This window comes from Myotis lucifugus, unplaced genomic scaffold, assembly GCF_000147115.1.
Source record: "Myotis lucifugus unplaced genomic scaffold, Myoluc2.0 scaffold_87, whole genome shotgun sequence".
NCBI classification, from domain to species: Eukaryota; Metazoa; Chordata; class Mammalia; order Chiroptera; family Vespertilionidae; genus Myotis; species Myotis lucifugus.
This window is the reverse complement of record NW_005871135.1, coordinates 3547654-3563473: the sequence shown is the minus strand read 5'-3', so window position 1 is coordinate 3563473 and position 15820 is coordinate 3547654. Positions and strand designations below refer to the sequence as shown.

Genomic DNA, 15820 nt, shown 5'->3' with positions numbered 1-15820 from the left:
AATAACATGATAGCTTTATTGTATATCTGTGAAATGTAAAGTCAGACAATAGCCCACATTTATTTTACCTTTTATTTTCATACGAAAATAGATTTTTAAGCAAAATCCAAAAATAACCTTTGACACTGAATGAAGAGGGGCCTAAGTATATTTTTTTCTTTGTAAGTAAAGATTTTAACGCTTTATAGATTCAAATTTGCAGTTACATTCAGCATTGGTTTTATAATAGCACATTTCAAAGATAAAAAATAAAAATGCTCAGCAATCTAGAACCCTGTTTTAATTTATACAACTGTTCCCATATGTGCACATGACTTACAAAAACCCTGGCCTTAATGGTTCAAGTGCGATAAACTACAGTAGAGTTTCAGCATCTGAATTCACTGGATCTTGATAAAAACTAAGTGGCATTCCAACAAAGAAGTTAGTGAGGTAGTGGAGGTCTTTCCTCAGATTTATGCAAGATAGTATTCCTCATCTGGCTGAACCATTTTTTCCTACAGTAAGACAAAGAAAAGATGAATTCTTGCAACAGTAAAAACAGGTCTTATATAAATTAACAGAACAAAGTGATACCATAAAGGCTAATAGGTAAAATATATATTTGAGCTGAAACCAGTTTGGCTCAGTGGAGAGAGCGTCAGCCTGTGGACTGAAAGGTCCCAGGTTCGATTCCGGTCAAGGGCATGTACCTTGGTTGTGGGCACATTCCCAGTGGGAGATGTGCAGGAGGCAGCTGATCCATGTTTCTCTCTCATCGATGTTTCTAACTATCTCCCTCTCTGTAAAAAATCAATAAAAAATATATTTAAATATATATATTTGAGTACTTCTTTGGAAAAATATTTTAAAATGAAAGTTGAGAGGTTACTTTTCTTAAGATTATAAGCTAAAATTCAAGATCTTCCAACTGAAAGTGCTGGTTAAAAGAACTATTTGTAACAGGTACCCTGTGAGCAGGAAGCTTGGAATGGCATCAGTGTCGGTAACTGTCTCGTAATTTTGATGGACCTTGTAGGACTTGTTGGAAACAGCTCTGAAAAGGGAGATAAAATATTAGGCCCAGAAGCTAGCACCCTAATTCCCGTGTAGCATGGGCTATATTATCCCACAGAGACCTGGATTACTACCCCAGACTCCAAAATAATTCTAACAATCTTACCCCTACCCCTTGTGGTCTAACCTCTCCGTTATTCTCTTGAATTTAGAGCACCTGAACTCTGGTTGCCACCATGAACTGATAATGAACTGGCCCCCAAACCCTCATGCACTCATCTCCCATTACTGGGGCTGTCTCACTTCCAAAGCCACCTGACACCTTCCTTCAGGCATATCCTGAGGCCTATACCTGACTTGGGTCCTACCATAGAAGGTTTTAAGATAATCATATTTAAATCCTGACTCTCCTAATGAGCTTGTGCTTATTAATAAACAGGCAATTTTCCTTAAAGTTTCTTGTGGCTCAACCATTCCATATATTGCTTTGCAGTAAAGATAGATTAGCCTCTACATGTTGGTTTCATTTTATACAATTTCTTTAAATGAGAAAAAATATACAAAGGATTTAGTACATGTACACAGTAGACAGTCAAAAAATAGTAGCTACTGCCTGTCTCTGAAAGTAGTACTGTGTTGCTATTTACCAATCCATGAGTATATTTCATGTTCCTCCTAAATGATTAACTATATATGTCACACAGAAAACCTTTGTGAAATTCAGGATTTCTCATAGACCCTGGGGTAAGAGGTCTATGTTCCAACTTTTGCTGAGGAATAACAATAGGCACAGTCAGTCATTTTTCCCCAGGATACAGGGGGACGGATAGGTTAAACTAGGGCTCAAACTGGCCTCACAGGTCTAAATTCTGTATGACCCAGGAGAGAATAAGGAAATCCAGAGGTGGAGGACATTAATAGCAGCATTAAGTACATCCCTCACAGGTCCTCCCGTCTCCAGGTCTAGTCCATTGCCGAAGACCTCAGTTGATTCCAGTTTTACTAGGGATCATGAAAAAAGTCATGACTAGGATAAGTTTTCCAGAGATTGGAAGGTGGCACTGTTTTCCTTCTGAGTGTCCTCTAGATTATGTATCCCAAACTTTCAGGTACTTTCCAAGTACAGATCAGACCCCTTGTGAAGAGCTTTCTTTTACCTGGCTTGGTCCAAGCTGACAGTCCTCTGCAAAAGAAAACTCCACCTGAGACGGACTAGGTGATGGTGACGATATGGAATCTGCAGAGGTGCTGGTTACCAGTTCCCCTAGCGCGTCGACTTGTCTCCTCAAGCTGTGTAAAGTGCCCTCTGTCTGCTGCTTCCCTTTGATTAACACTTCTGCTTGCTTAGACATACAGCGTCGAAGTTGAGCCTGAAAGTGTTAGGGTGAAGTTTACAGTTTTATATATCCAGAACTATTACGCAGTAGTTTCCTCACATTTAACATTTGATAGGCAAATTTGACTATCATAAAGTAGGAATGGCTGCTGAAAATGCTTGTCCTAAAAAAAAAATAAAAAAAAATCTAGAGGTACACACTGCTCTCAGTGTGTGTAAACATGTACTGTTCTGTGTTTTCATTAACTGGCCTTTTACTCAGTCTATTCTCTCTACTGTAATGATGCTAAGGATTCCAGCCTCCCCATTAAATTACTGCTCATCTCTCTCTTCCTTTTCTTCCCAGACTCAGAAGATTGGTTTCTACTCAATGTCTTCAGTGTCTCTCACAATGTAGTTAATCCTCAACCCCAGATTTCCTTTCTGGCTTTTCCAATGCTGTACCTTTGAGATGATTCTCTCAAAGCCTACAGCAGCACTGTCCAACAGAACTTTGTGTGATGAAGGCAATGTTGTCTGTCTGTGTTGTCCAATATAGTAGCCAGTAGTCACATGCGGCTATTGAGAGCTTGAAATGTGGCAACCGAAGAACTGAATTTTAAACCTGATTTAATTAGAATGGATTTACATATAAATACCCACATGGGGCTGAAGGCTTTTGGAGGTCAAGGGCCTCCCTCAATATACAAACAGCTCCCTCTCAGCCCATGATATACAGCTGTTCTCCAAAGGTGCATTCTGTCCTCCTGTTCTACTTCACATTTTTCAACTCTCAACTCCAAATCTTTAATTCAACTCTGACCACTAAGTCTAGACTCCTATTCTCAGCTGCCTACAGGCATACATGCTTCCCTGGATGAGTCACAAGGCCTTGAAACTCAACATGCCCTAAGCCAAACAACTTATCTGACACCCAAGCCTACTTTTCCAGTATTACCAATCTTTCCCCAAAACATTGGCCTCTGAGCTCCTTATTGCTTATCATTGTATCTCTATTTCCTGTCCCAAATGCTTAGGTTCTGTCAGTTTGGGCTGAGGCAAAGCAGCACTGTATAGGTTAAATAATTCTGGGCTTAACATCAGAATTCACGGTTTTGAATACTGACTCTGCTGTTCACTGTGTGACGCAACTTCTCTGAGCTCCCACCATGTAATCTACAAAGCTGCTGTGAATACTGCAGTAGAGCCCATGTGACAGCAGTATGTGAATGCAAGCAATTAGCTTCCCCCCTCCTCAGTGTGCAAGTAACTCATGCTATACATGTCGTTTCTAAAGGGCAACCTTGAGCCGATCTTCACGGTGCCGCAGTTTCTCTCGCAGCGCTTCTCCACGCCAGTGTTCATCCTTTTTCAGAAGGAAAGGGAAACACCAGTCACCACACACCACTATCAGTAACCAACCAGCATTTCCCCCTACACTCCCCACCATCAAGCCTGTTTTCAGCTAATCCAGGGGAGGTGGGAGACAAGTTATTCTTCTACAAAGTCCAGAGAATGGCAGGATAAACCCTTACCATTATGTGAACCTGGGAAAAATTAGGTTTTTCTTCCAAAGGTGATGGTCTCTCACTCGTGGTGAATGGAAAGTTCTCCTTCAAGCTTTCCAACCCTCCTCCTAGGTTTTCGTTCCTTTCCAAAATAGCTTCCAGATCTGCTGGTAGCTCTGGAAGAAACTGGTTGAAATTCTTCAGGCTGGTTCTGATTTCATCTTTCACCTCAGATTTAAGTGTCCTCATTGCTTCGCTGATTTCCATTTGTCTTCTCTCCAAATCGTTTTGGTTTGCCATCTAAAGAGCAAGAGTCAAATACCATTGGTTAAGTTTGGGAATTAACTGGAATTAAACTGTTTAATGTGTCGAGTTTAAAGATCTACAGATGTCAAAAACTTGTGCTTTTTCAACTACTGAAGTATCTATAAGCTACTATGTAAACGATTTTACTGGCATTTTGAGTGGAGTAGCGATAGAGCGTCAACCTGCAGACTGAAGGGTCTCAGGTTCGATTCCGTTCAAGGGCACATGGCCGAGTTGTGGGGCTTGATCCTCAGCAGGGGGCGTGCAGGAAGCAGCCAATCAATGATTCTCTCTCATCATTGATGTTTCTATCTCTCTCTCCTTTCCCTTCCTCTCTGAAATCAATAAAAATATATATATTTTTAAAAAGCATGGGCACAGTGTTCCTTGATGATATATTGCTCTGTAGAAGTTAGTCTCTCTGGAGTTAGATAGAGCTGGATTTTAATCTCATTGCCAGTAAACATTGCCATATGAGTTAGGGCAAGTTACTTCTTAACCTGTTACATCATTTATACATTAAGATTATACCTTGCATTAAAAAATTTGAGAATTTATATGAACCACCTTAGTGGTATCCAATAAATGGCAACTACGATAATTAAATAGCAAGGAGAAAATGACCATTTACTGAAACAAGTCATGAGTGATCTAGATTATAAATGTTAATGCTGAAAGGGGCCTTAGAAGTGATCTGGTCAAATGCTTTCATTTTATGGGTGAAGAATCTGGTGGTTAAACAGTTTCCTCAGGTGTTATAGACTGTGTTGAATACCTGAGACTACTCTATGTGGCTCTCTCCATAAAGAGCTCAGGGAAGATAATATAGCCATACCCACTGCTAATTGCCCTTTCAAGTTAGCAGAGACTTGGAGCTTTGAAATAAAACATCTTTTTCTTCAACCAAAGGGAGTGTATATTGGGGGTGGGGGAGAGTTTGGAGACACAAACTCTCTGTAGTTGTCCAAAGGATAAAGCGTGGCAGGTCAAATGAGTGGCCCTAGTAGCCGACTAGAGTCCTGGGTGGCCCAAATGCTGACACTGGTGAAGAGACACCAGGGGCATCTAGGGGGAGACTAGTAGTCTATGCAGGAACTACTCTCACACCCTCTGCAGGGTAATGCAGGTTCCCCTGGAGTCACTCTTTCTTACCCAGGGTGGTCGGCTCTTACAGACTTGTTTCTGACATAAAATCTAACATTTCAACACACTTCTTTGGGACATGATAAAGCTTTATGCTGAAGAACTTCATTTTTCTCTCAAAAATAACATATAAAGCTTGATGAATTTTAAAAGTATATTTTGGACTAGTAAGTTTTTCTTGTGAAGGTATATTTCTATATTTTAAGACTACAAAAACAAATATGACTTAACATTCTATATATTCAGCTTTTCACAATTTTCACCAAGAAATACTCCTCTTAACAAGCTATTTGAGAAGCGAAGTCTGTCTGAGGCCACGGGCAGTGAGCGTGCCTCCCGAGGCCCCCTGTCCGGTGGCCAGCCAGGCCTCCTGGACACACCTGTTTCTTGAGTTCCGTGTACTCATGCTGCATCTGGTTGAGCTCCTTCATCAGGCGCCTGGCCCGTTCGTGGTTGTCCTGGGCCACCTGCTCGATTGTTGCCATTTCCTTCTGCATGCAGCTGTTCTCTTGCTTTTGCTCCTAGCACAGAAGGAGGAAAATGACCCTGTGGTCCAATAAATGGAGATGCCGTTGCTGACTTACACACTCACTAGCTCTGTAACTCATTTTCCATCTGGGCCGCAGCTTGTCTAGCTGTAAAATGGGGGTAATTCTACCTGCCTTCTTTAGCAGCTGTGGTAGAGCTAGGAGTACAGACATACTCAGAGTCTGTTAGCCCAAAGCCTGAATCCTAGGTCTGCAACATTACTTTTGATAAGCTACTTTCTCTTTCTTAGCCTCCATTAATAGTCTGTAAAATGGGAACGATTTCATCATCATAGGGTTACCGAAAGGTTAAAATTTAGATATCTGCATATTTATCTTTATAATCATGTTACCCTATCATTAGTTACAAGGGGATCTATCACCTTTTCTGAAACACAAGTGATTTAAAGTTACATTCACACCACAGGGGTTCATTAATTCCTTCAGAGAGTGTTAGAGAAACCCATTTCTGTGACAGTCCCTGTTGCTGCCCATCCGCCTCCACCCACCATAAACTGTTTTGAATTCATCTGTGTGTCACCTCCCAAAATTTATTTCAGGGTTAAAAGCATGCTAGATTGGGCTTCTTGGTTTTAGGATAATGATTAATTAAAGCTACTGGTAATGTTGACCAAAAGGGCAGGATGAGGAAAAGCTATGAGCACTGACTGCAGCCAGTAGCAGCTTGCCAGCTGAGAGTGCTCTCTGCTTTGTGCTGACATTGTCTCGTTTATAGGACCATCTTTCCAGCCAGGGCTGCAGCCCAGACGCAGACAACATCTACCATCAGCTTCAAGAACAAATTATGCAGAAATACACCAAAAGCAATAGTTGGGCTGACAGGTAATCTATTTTTTCTATGTTGAAACAATGTTAGTTTAAACATTTAAACGCATCATTTCTTCATAAACTGCCAGGGTGGCAGGTACTCACGAGAAGGTTTTTCTCCAGTTGGCTGCGCTGGATCTTAAGTGCTTCCTTCAGGCTGAGAACCTGTTTCTCGGATTTCTTTCTTTCTGTCAAGAACTGGTTCCGCAGGAGGCTGAAGTCGGCCCTCATAGAATCTGTCTCTTTTTGGAGAGCCAGCAGCTCATTTGACTTTTCCATTAATTGCTGCTCCCGTTCTGAAAGCTGTTGTTCTGAAATGAGCATTTTTAGTACTTTAGCCAGAGGCCCTGAGCTGGCTGTAGGAAGAGCTTTACTTCCCTCGAGGGCAGATTGCATAATGACATGCCACCCACTCCATCACTGAGTCTTCCAAGTCCCCTCTGACCCACACCAGAGGCCCCAGAAAAGGCCCAGATAAGGTGCCTCTTGACATAATGGGCCTTGAGGGCTGATGACTCAAAAAAAAGCACCAATCCTGAGGTGCAGGGAACACAAAACAGACTGCTGAAGTGTTTTTTATCAACCTTTATTTTATTTTTTAAATATATTTTTATTGATTTCAGAGAGGAAGGGAGAAGGAGAGATAGAAACATCAATGATGGGAGAGAATCATTGATTGACTGCCTCCTGCACGCCCCCTACTGGGGATCTAGCCTGCAACCTGGGCATGTGCCCTTGACCAAAATTGAACCCAGGACTCTTCAGTCCACAGGCCAACGCTCTATCCACTGAGCCAAACCAGCTAGGACTCAATGTTTATTTTAATGAAGGGAAGCACACCGGTACTTCTTCCTTCACAGGAGGTGGTGCAGTGCAGAGAACATGGGATTTAGAGCCATATGAGCCCTGTTTTACAGGGGGAACTATCTCCTGCTGTTCGATGAGAATCATGTATTCAAATACCTAGTACATAGTGAGACTGAATAAATAATGCTTATAAATAATAGTGACATCTAAAACAAATTGTTCTGATCACACCCTTTAGAGTAACACCCTATCCAGATTTCACTTTTTACACCTCTGGCATGGCCACACTTTTTTTTAAAGTTTTTTTTGTTAGGTTTCATTTTCAAAATGAAATGATTGGGTCTGGTTCGATCAAGAGTTCTCAGGGTACCCTAGCTGGCGGCTCAGTTGGTGATAGCATTATCCCATGCACCAAAAGGTTGCAGGTTCTATTTCTGGTCAGGGCACATACCTAGGTTGCGGGTTCCATCCCAGGTCAGGGCATGTACAGAAGGCAACCAATTGCTGTTTCTCTCTCACATTGATGTTTCTCTTTCTATATATAATCAGTAAAGACATATTCCTGGGTAAGGATTGAAAAAAAAGAAGAAGAATTCTCAGGGAAAAGAAATAATAATCCCTTCAGATCCTTAAGTCCACTGGGTTCACTCAGGGGTAAGAGAAGGAAACAACATTTTCTGATCATTATTAAACCCTGCAGAAAAAAAATCATTATTGATGTTAGAACAATCATTTACCCTGGATTCCCATATCAACTCTATTTTATATATGGCTTAAGTGAGAACAAACAGATCTAAAGGCAAATATCTGTATTTTGGTATTTGTCAAATTTTACAGAAATTTTTCACTGTCAAATTTGGATAGAAGTAGAACAGTTAATATTGTTTTTTTTTCACTGGCTGAGATGAAATGAATCATTGTTCCCAGAGCTCATAAGTAATGTACTTCACAGAAAGCCTATAGAGTACCTTTTGGCACTACTTTGCCTTACTGTCCCACTTTCTTGGGATAGCATTTTCAAAGAAGACAATATGGTGAAGCAAAAAGGTTTAACCGTCAGTCTCAATGCCACTCTCCCACAGGGCTACGAGGATCGAGTCTGTACTGTACTCCCCACTGTGCTGCTTCTGCCTCCTTTCTGGGCTATGCTTGGGCCCTGGGTCTCCTATACATACTTCACAAGACACCAGAAGAGCACCCTTCCCCCGGAATGTGATGTTCCAGAATACATACGGGTTTGGGAGAGCGTCTTCTCCAGGGCCTCACCCCACCTCTCCTCTTCCTGCAGAGTCCTGACACGCTCTTCTGTCCCCAGCAGCTTTGTGAGCACCTGGTCCAGTTTGCTTTGCTGGTCTGTTACTTCCTTTTCCAGTTGCTGCTGCTGCTCCTTCAGTGTCGCTTTACTTGCTTCTAATTTTCTCTCTTCACTTTCTCTCTCTTTCTGGAGTCTTTGAAACATCTTAATAAAGAACAATCTTAGTCAGTCATACAATAACAAATAGTGTCCCAGATGAGAGCATCTTCATGGATAGAGTCTAGTACAATAGAAAGTAGGAAACAGCCCACCGTGACAGAGTGAGTTCCTTTACCAAGGTAATCAAGTAGGGACTGGAAAACAATTTGGTCAGCATGTGAGAAGGGGATGCAAGCAGCAAATGACAGGTGGCCATGAAGATTCTTTATATAACCAATGTTCTAAGGCCTTAAGAGTCTAGAAATATTAATACCAAGAAAGACTTGGTTACAATACCCCCTAATTACCCAGGGCCGTTAAGGGAAGCTATTTCTTTGGGGGGTACTTCTCAGCAGGTTTCTGCCAGGAGGAAAAAAGCTCACACCAGTGACAAAGTATTTCCTGTTACGTAAAATCATAAACATGTAGTACCATTTCTTGTTGTGCTAGTTTGGCTTTGTTTTCTTCAATCTCATTCTGGAGCACTTGAAGCTGTTGCTGTTTTGTCTCCTCTTCTTTTTGGCAGTCTTCAAACTTCTTTATCCACTCACTGATGTCCTTTTGGAGCCTGGTCTGCTCACTGAGCAGTGCATCATTCCGCCTGGTGGTGTGGAGCAGGTCCTTTAGGTGAAAGGATACATTGAAACTACTAACAAAGCCATCTTTACTAGAGGTGGCCAGTGCCACGCCAGCATCTGCTAAGTCTGACAAAATGAGACGGAATAAAAGTTCCATATCCTTTATTATCTCAACAAATTTATACAAAGGTACCCAGAACTCAATCACTGGCTTTTCTCTTTTTAGTACCTAAAAAAAACAACACAAGACGGCAGAAGATGTCAGAACCTCAGCAAGAGATTCAGTTCCTCTGAGCTTTAGCTGTATTGTCACTGAGGTGGGAATAAACAATACCCACCTCACAGGTTTGCTAAGATTAAGAAAGACTGTGAATAAGGTTAACTCTTATTGAAAATGAACCAAAAGTCATGGTTTTGTTATCATTTGAAATATATAGGTTTAAAAAACTCAGAAAACAATACTTCTTTCTTTAAATTAAGCATATTTGAAAAAGTTACCATATTTCTAACACCACAAAAAATATTAATGAGAACCCATTTAAGACTTTTTAAAAGATAGAACACTTTGATTTCATATTTTATACATCTTAGAAACACAGAATCCTACAGGTAGAAAGAAGAGAATTTAGATGTCTAATCAAACCTCTAATTTCCATAGTGGAAATTGAGGCCCAGAACTTGCTTGAAGTTCTTTGAAACTCAAATTACAACACTATTCTCATAGGACAACACTGAATTACTTTTAAGATTATCAGAAGTATAAGGGTCAAGAATCCACTCTATTCAATGTCAGACAAGAGAGCGGCCCAGATCTGGCAGTTATTCTGCAGCTCAATGAGCCATCAAATCTAAGCCCAGCCTTTGGAGGTTCATCTGTGCCACAGATAAGAGATGGTCCTTCTGGCCCCTAAAGCCTCTACAGGGGCTGCTGAGGGGTTGGGCTCTGGTCTAGCCACCACCTTATTTATTAACTTCCAGTAAAATGTTGTTTGAATAAAGATTTCTAGGGCTAAAATAAATTAGAAAATCACTGCTCGGCATGTGTATATGATGTTTGTGTTATATAAATGGCCCTGTGGTACCTGCTGGTATGAAAAGGAACTAGCCTATTTGATTGCTATTTCAACCAATTGTCTGAATGCCTTCAGGATACCACTAGAAGATTACATGTTAAACTTACCTGTTTTGTTAGGTTCAAATGGTCTTGAGCATCAGCTAGTTCTTCTTGTAACAAGTTTACTGCTTCTCGTTTTTCTACAGAAATAACATTTATATGATATAATACATACGTATGCATTTTCCAGATTTTCATTAGCTCCCCCAAAAAGTGGAGTGAAAGTGAATTTAAACATATTTCTGCTCAATGTATGACTATGCCACACTCTTTTTAAAGGCCAAAAGAGAGAGAGAGGTACATGCACAACCCAGATCTGGGCTTGGAGCCCAGGTTTTTGATGACTTCCATTTTCAAATCCTAACAAAAATTTTTACAGATAATAGCTAGTGCTGAAGTGCATGACTTATAATCAGGCACCTACAACCTTGCTGGTAGAAATGTAATTTGGTATAACTCTCAGGAAGACAATTTGGGAATAAATTTTATACATATATTAGTTTTGTTACTAGCTGTGTGAGTTTGAGCAAGTCACTTACCTTAAGCAAGTGATAAGGAAACTAAAGTTCCCTCATTTGAAAATGTGTAAAATAGTAGTTTTTATCACATAAAACTGTTACAATAATTAAATGAGAAAATGCATATAAAATATTAGCATCATGTCTAAGACATAATAGTAGTCAACAAGTATATTATTAGCTAGAATTACCTAGTAACTTCTCCTAAATAATCATAAATAATTATAAAGATTTGGTAATAAAGATATTATTTGCACCTTTGTTTTTCTTTTTAAAACTATACAAACACACACACACACATCCCTAGGAAAAATCATCCCTTTGAGGAATGAGGTCAACAGTAATTTTTATTTCATCTTTTTGCTGTTTTGAAATTGTTCTTGTAAGAACAAAAATTAGTTTTAAACAGCTTTGAGATATTCGTATAGGATGTATTTCACCCACTTAAAGTATACAATTCAGTGGTTTTTAATATATTCACTGTTGTACAAACATCACCACAACCTAAATTCAGAACATTTTTGTCATTTCTAAAAGAAACCTCAGGCACATTAGCGTGAGTTATTTCTATAATAAGAAAAATCAAACAACTAAAAGGATACCCTAAGAAAAGGCAGAAGCCCCAGCTATGTGGCCTCCTACCTTGTAGCTGCTGCTGCATTGCTGCCATGTCTTCATGCAGGGAGAGCTTGTCCCGGTTTAACTGGTCTAGCTCCTGCTGCAGTTTTCTGACACTCAATTCCAGCTTTTCTAAGTTCGATTGCTCCATTTTGCAATTTTCTTCTGTAGCTGCTAAAGCCCTACCATCCAAGTAAAGAATAGATAGGCTGTCAAATATAAAATGTTCAAGCACACACAAGAGACAACTGAGAGACCGTGTTACACTTTCACAAATTAGTTATGAAATCTGAATGATTATAAATCTTAAAAATTTAAGGTCTTAACTCATTTTCAAGAGAAACCTATTTAAAAATAGGAGATTAAAAAAATAACAACTCGCTAAATTGAAGTTTTATAAAAATCAGGGATGAAACACATGACTAGCACTAATAATTCAAAAAATCCAAGTGGTGAAAATGGATTTCTAACTTCTGATAAGTGTAAAAGCAAGAAACACAATTGTTTGTATCAGAGAATTTGCCCATAAGCAGACATGCATGTGCATGCATTCTCTTACATAGCTGGAATCACACAGTATGCACTTGCTTTTGTTTGTAGTTGTTTTTTTTCACTGAGAATAATTACTCTGAGATTCAGCCATGTTCTTGTATCAACTCCATCCCTTTTTATTGCTGAGTAGTATTCCATGGTAAGGATATACTGTAATTTGCCTATCTGTTTACCAGTTGATTAACATTTAGGGTGTTTCCAGTTTTTGGCTATTGCAAATAAAAGCTGCTATGAACATTAGTATATAGTCTTTGTTTGGACATATGCTTTCATGCCTCATGAGTAAACAACTAGGAGTGCAACTGCTAGATCTTCTGGTAGGTATATGTTTGATATTTTAAATAACTGCCAAACTATTTTCCAAAGTGGTCTTACTAACATTTTACACTCCCACCAACCAGGTGTGAAAGTTCCTGGCTAACATTAGGTACACTCAGTCTTTAGTTTAGCCATTCTAATAGGTGTGTAATGATATCTCATTGTGGTTTTAATTGCATTTTCCTAATGGTCAATGATGCTGCACATCTTTTTATGTGCTTATTTACCACCCATATATCTCTTTAAGTGAATTCTCTGTTCAAATCTTTTGCCCATTTGAAAAATTGGATTGCTCATTTTCTTATTATTGAGTTTTGAGAGTTTTATATATATACATATTCTGGGTATGAGTCCTTTATAACATATGTGGTTGTAAATATTTTTCTCCCATCTGTCTTTTCATTATCTTAACAGTGTCTTCTGAGGAGAATTTTTAAGTTTTGATGAAGTCCAAATTAATTATTATTCTTTCACAGATCATGCTTTTAGTGTCATAGCTAAAAAAAAATTTGCCTAACCCCAGGTCACAAAGGCTTTTTTTCCTTGGAGTTTTCTATTTAGGTTTTATATTTATGGTCCATTTTGAGTTAATTTTTATATGCAGTGTGAGGTATGGATTGAGGCTCTTTCTTTTTTTGGGGGGGGGGGAAGGATACACAATTGTTTCAGTAACATTTCTTGAAAAGACCATCTTTTCTCTAATGAAAAAGATGTCTTTGCATCTTTGTCAAAATCAGCTGGCCACATATTTGTGAGTTTACTTCTGGAATTTGTATTCTGTTCCATAGATGTATTTGTCTATCTTTATACCAATACCATAGTGTTTTGATTACCATAGTTGTATATTAAGTCTTGAAATCAGGTAGTGTTAGCACTAAACATTTGTTCTTCTTTTTCAAAGTTGTTTTTGTGTCACAGTTAAAAAGTTTTAGACTTTATTCTAGGTTGTTTGCATATGAATTTTGGACCAAACTGTCAATTTCTATTTTAAACATCTGTTGGGATTTTGATTGTGATTGTTTTGAATTTATAAATCAATCTGAGAACTGAATTGTAACAATATTTCCTACCCACAAACAAGGTATATTTCTCCATTTATTTCTATCTCCCAGCATGTATTATTTTACTTAAAAAAACAAAACAAAAAAATACCACAACAGATTAAGAAAATGCTTTGGGGGGCAAAGTGTAAAAAGAAATTTGCCCAAAAATGCTATTGGTGAATTTCATTCTGATAGTGAATTTGTGGAGTACTTTTTTTCCCTTTCTCAGTTTTCCAAATTTTTGTATAGAGTGTTTATGGTTTAGCTTTCAAGAAGTGATCTTGCAGGCTTAATTTGTTCCCTTCTTACCGTTTTGTTTGTGCCAACTTCTTTTCCCAGTTGTCACATTTCTCTTCCAGATCTTGCTTTTCTTCACACAAAGACTCAACACATGATTGCAATGCTCGGTTCTCAGCAGTTATTCGCTCTATTTCCCGTTTGTCCCTCTCGAGGAGCTGCTTCTGCCACTCTATTTCCCCTTTCTGTCGCACAGCTGCCTGCTGCAAATTCTCTAACTCCAGTTTCTCCTAAATCAGATAAAAGATGACTCAATCATGCTAAGAGACAAAGAATGCAATTTGGTATTGGTAAAACAGCTTTGCTTATTACCTCTAATACTTCAACCTGAGTCTTCTCTAACTCAGACATCTTTTGGTCATGCTGTAGCTTCAAACCTTGCAGTTCATTGTTTTCAAGGTGCAGCATGTCCAGAATATTCTTTAGTTCTAATAGAAACAAAACATGGTCCATGTTATCAAATGAACTTGGAAACATTTATAAAGTGAAACAGAAAAAAATGCTATTGGCTGATACAAGAAACAAAAGATAATAAAAAAAATTTGTGCTGAATTAATGGAGCTAATTATATTTTTAATGGAAAAATCATTTTTTTAAAAATATATTTTATTGATTTTTTTACAGAGAGGAAGGGAGAGGGATAGAGAGTTAGAAACATCGATGAGAGAGAAACATCCATCAGCTGCCTCCTGCACACCCCCTACTGGGGATGTGCCCGCAACCAAGGTACATGCCCTTGACCGGAATCGAACCTGGGACCCTTCAGTCCGCAGGCCCATGCTCTAGCCACTGAGCCAAACTGGTCAGGGCGGAAAAATCATTTAAAAGTATTGCTAAGTACTAATTTTAACAAAACATTTTAATAAAAACATTTAACTGCTGCAATAGGTATGAATTGTAAGAGTCTTGAAACACTGGGAGAGTGTTCCAATTTATACTTTGACCAATAGCCTACAAGTAAGTGTTCTGCTTTCACCACACCTGATCAGCAAGGAATATGATTATTTTGCTTTTAAATAAACTATCAATTTGAATGGCAGAAAAAATATCATTTTCCTTTTATAATCTGTAAGATTAACTTTTAAAAGAAGTTTATTTGACTATTTGTTTTTCTTCTATGACCTGGAATATAGACATTTCCAACCTCAGACTTTATATGATTGTTTTCCTTTAAACTTACCAGTTTTATGTTTAGACATTTGCCCTAAAACTACCTGGAGATTTTCTTCTTCTTTTTCAATTTCCTGCTTTATAAGAGTAAGTTGAGTTTTTTTTTCACTAATCTGGACATTCAGTTCTCCTTTTTGAAAACTCATTTCTTCCAGAAGAGATTTTACTTCCTGTGCAAAAAAATTAAAAATAAAAGTCACCTCCCACCTTCACAAAATTATGAATGGAAACTAATATCAGTTCTGTTACTGTCTCATTTTATAAAAATTCTAATTTGGAAACAAGCTCATTTTTGCCTTTTATGTCAAGAACACCACTGTATTTTACACTACCATATTTCTGTATAGTAGAAGTAAGAAAGTAACATACTTTCTTCATTTAAAACGTATATGTAATATTTGCCATGTGCAAGGCAATCTGTTGTAGAGAAAGGCTGATTCAAATATCTCTCCTGCCCTCCAGGGGCTTCGTGCCCTGTGGGGAAGTAAAACTGGGGACATAAACATGATCAGGAAAGGCTAAGATGCCCTAGGAAACATGAAGAGTGCTCCTAAATTCAAAAGAGAGAGAAACTCCTTTCAGGGTAAAGAAAAAGTCAGAAAAGTCTTAGTGGCATGAACCTGAACCAAGAAAAATAGGTAGGATCTGGACATACACAGAAAGAGAATTCCTGGAAAAGAATAAGTATGAGGAAAGTACAGAAGCAGAACACCTTGGGCACGTCCAGGA

General features: G+C 38.7%; 1 protein-coding gene across 2 annotated transcripts in view; it reads right to left on the bottom strand.

Annotated features, from left to right (window-relative positions):
- Window positions 1-136: 136 nt before the first annotated feature.
- Window positions 137-15820, bottom strand: part of CNTRL (centriolin) — a 78831-nt gene continuing 63147 nt past the window's right edge. For both annotated transcript variants that reach the window (XM_023755944.1, XM_023755945.1), the window contains 14 exons: window positions 15102-15261; window positions 14234-14349; window positions 13934-14151; window positions 11736-11893; window positions 10642-10715; window positions 9316-9504; window positions 8664-8889; window positions 6729-6934; window positions 5649-5789; window positions 3847-4119; window positions 3615-3677; window positions 2154-2366; window positions 950-1036; window positions 137-497 (listed from right to left, as the gene is read on the bottom strand). In XM_023755944.1, coding sequence (XP_023611712.1) covers window positions 977-1036; window positions 2154-2366; window positions 3615-3677; window positions 3847-4119; window positions 5649-5789; window positions 6729-6934; window positions 8664-8889; window positions 9316-9504; window positions 10642-10715; window positions 11736-11893; window positions 13934-14151; window positions 14234-14349; window positions 15102-15261 — 2097 coding nt within the window. In that variant the 3' untranslated portion in view covers window positions 137-497; window positions 950-976. The remainder of the gene's footprint in view (window positions 498-949; window positions 1037-2153; window positions 2367-3614; window positions 3678-3846; window positions 4120-5648; window positions 5790-6728; window positions 6935-8663; window positions 8890-9315; window positions 9505-10641; window positions 10716-11735; window positions 11894-13933; window positions 14152-14233; window positions 14350-15101; window positions 15262-15820) is intronic.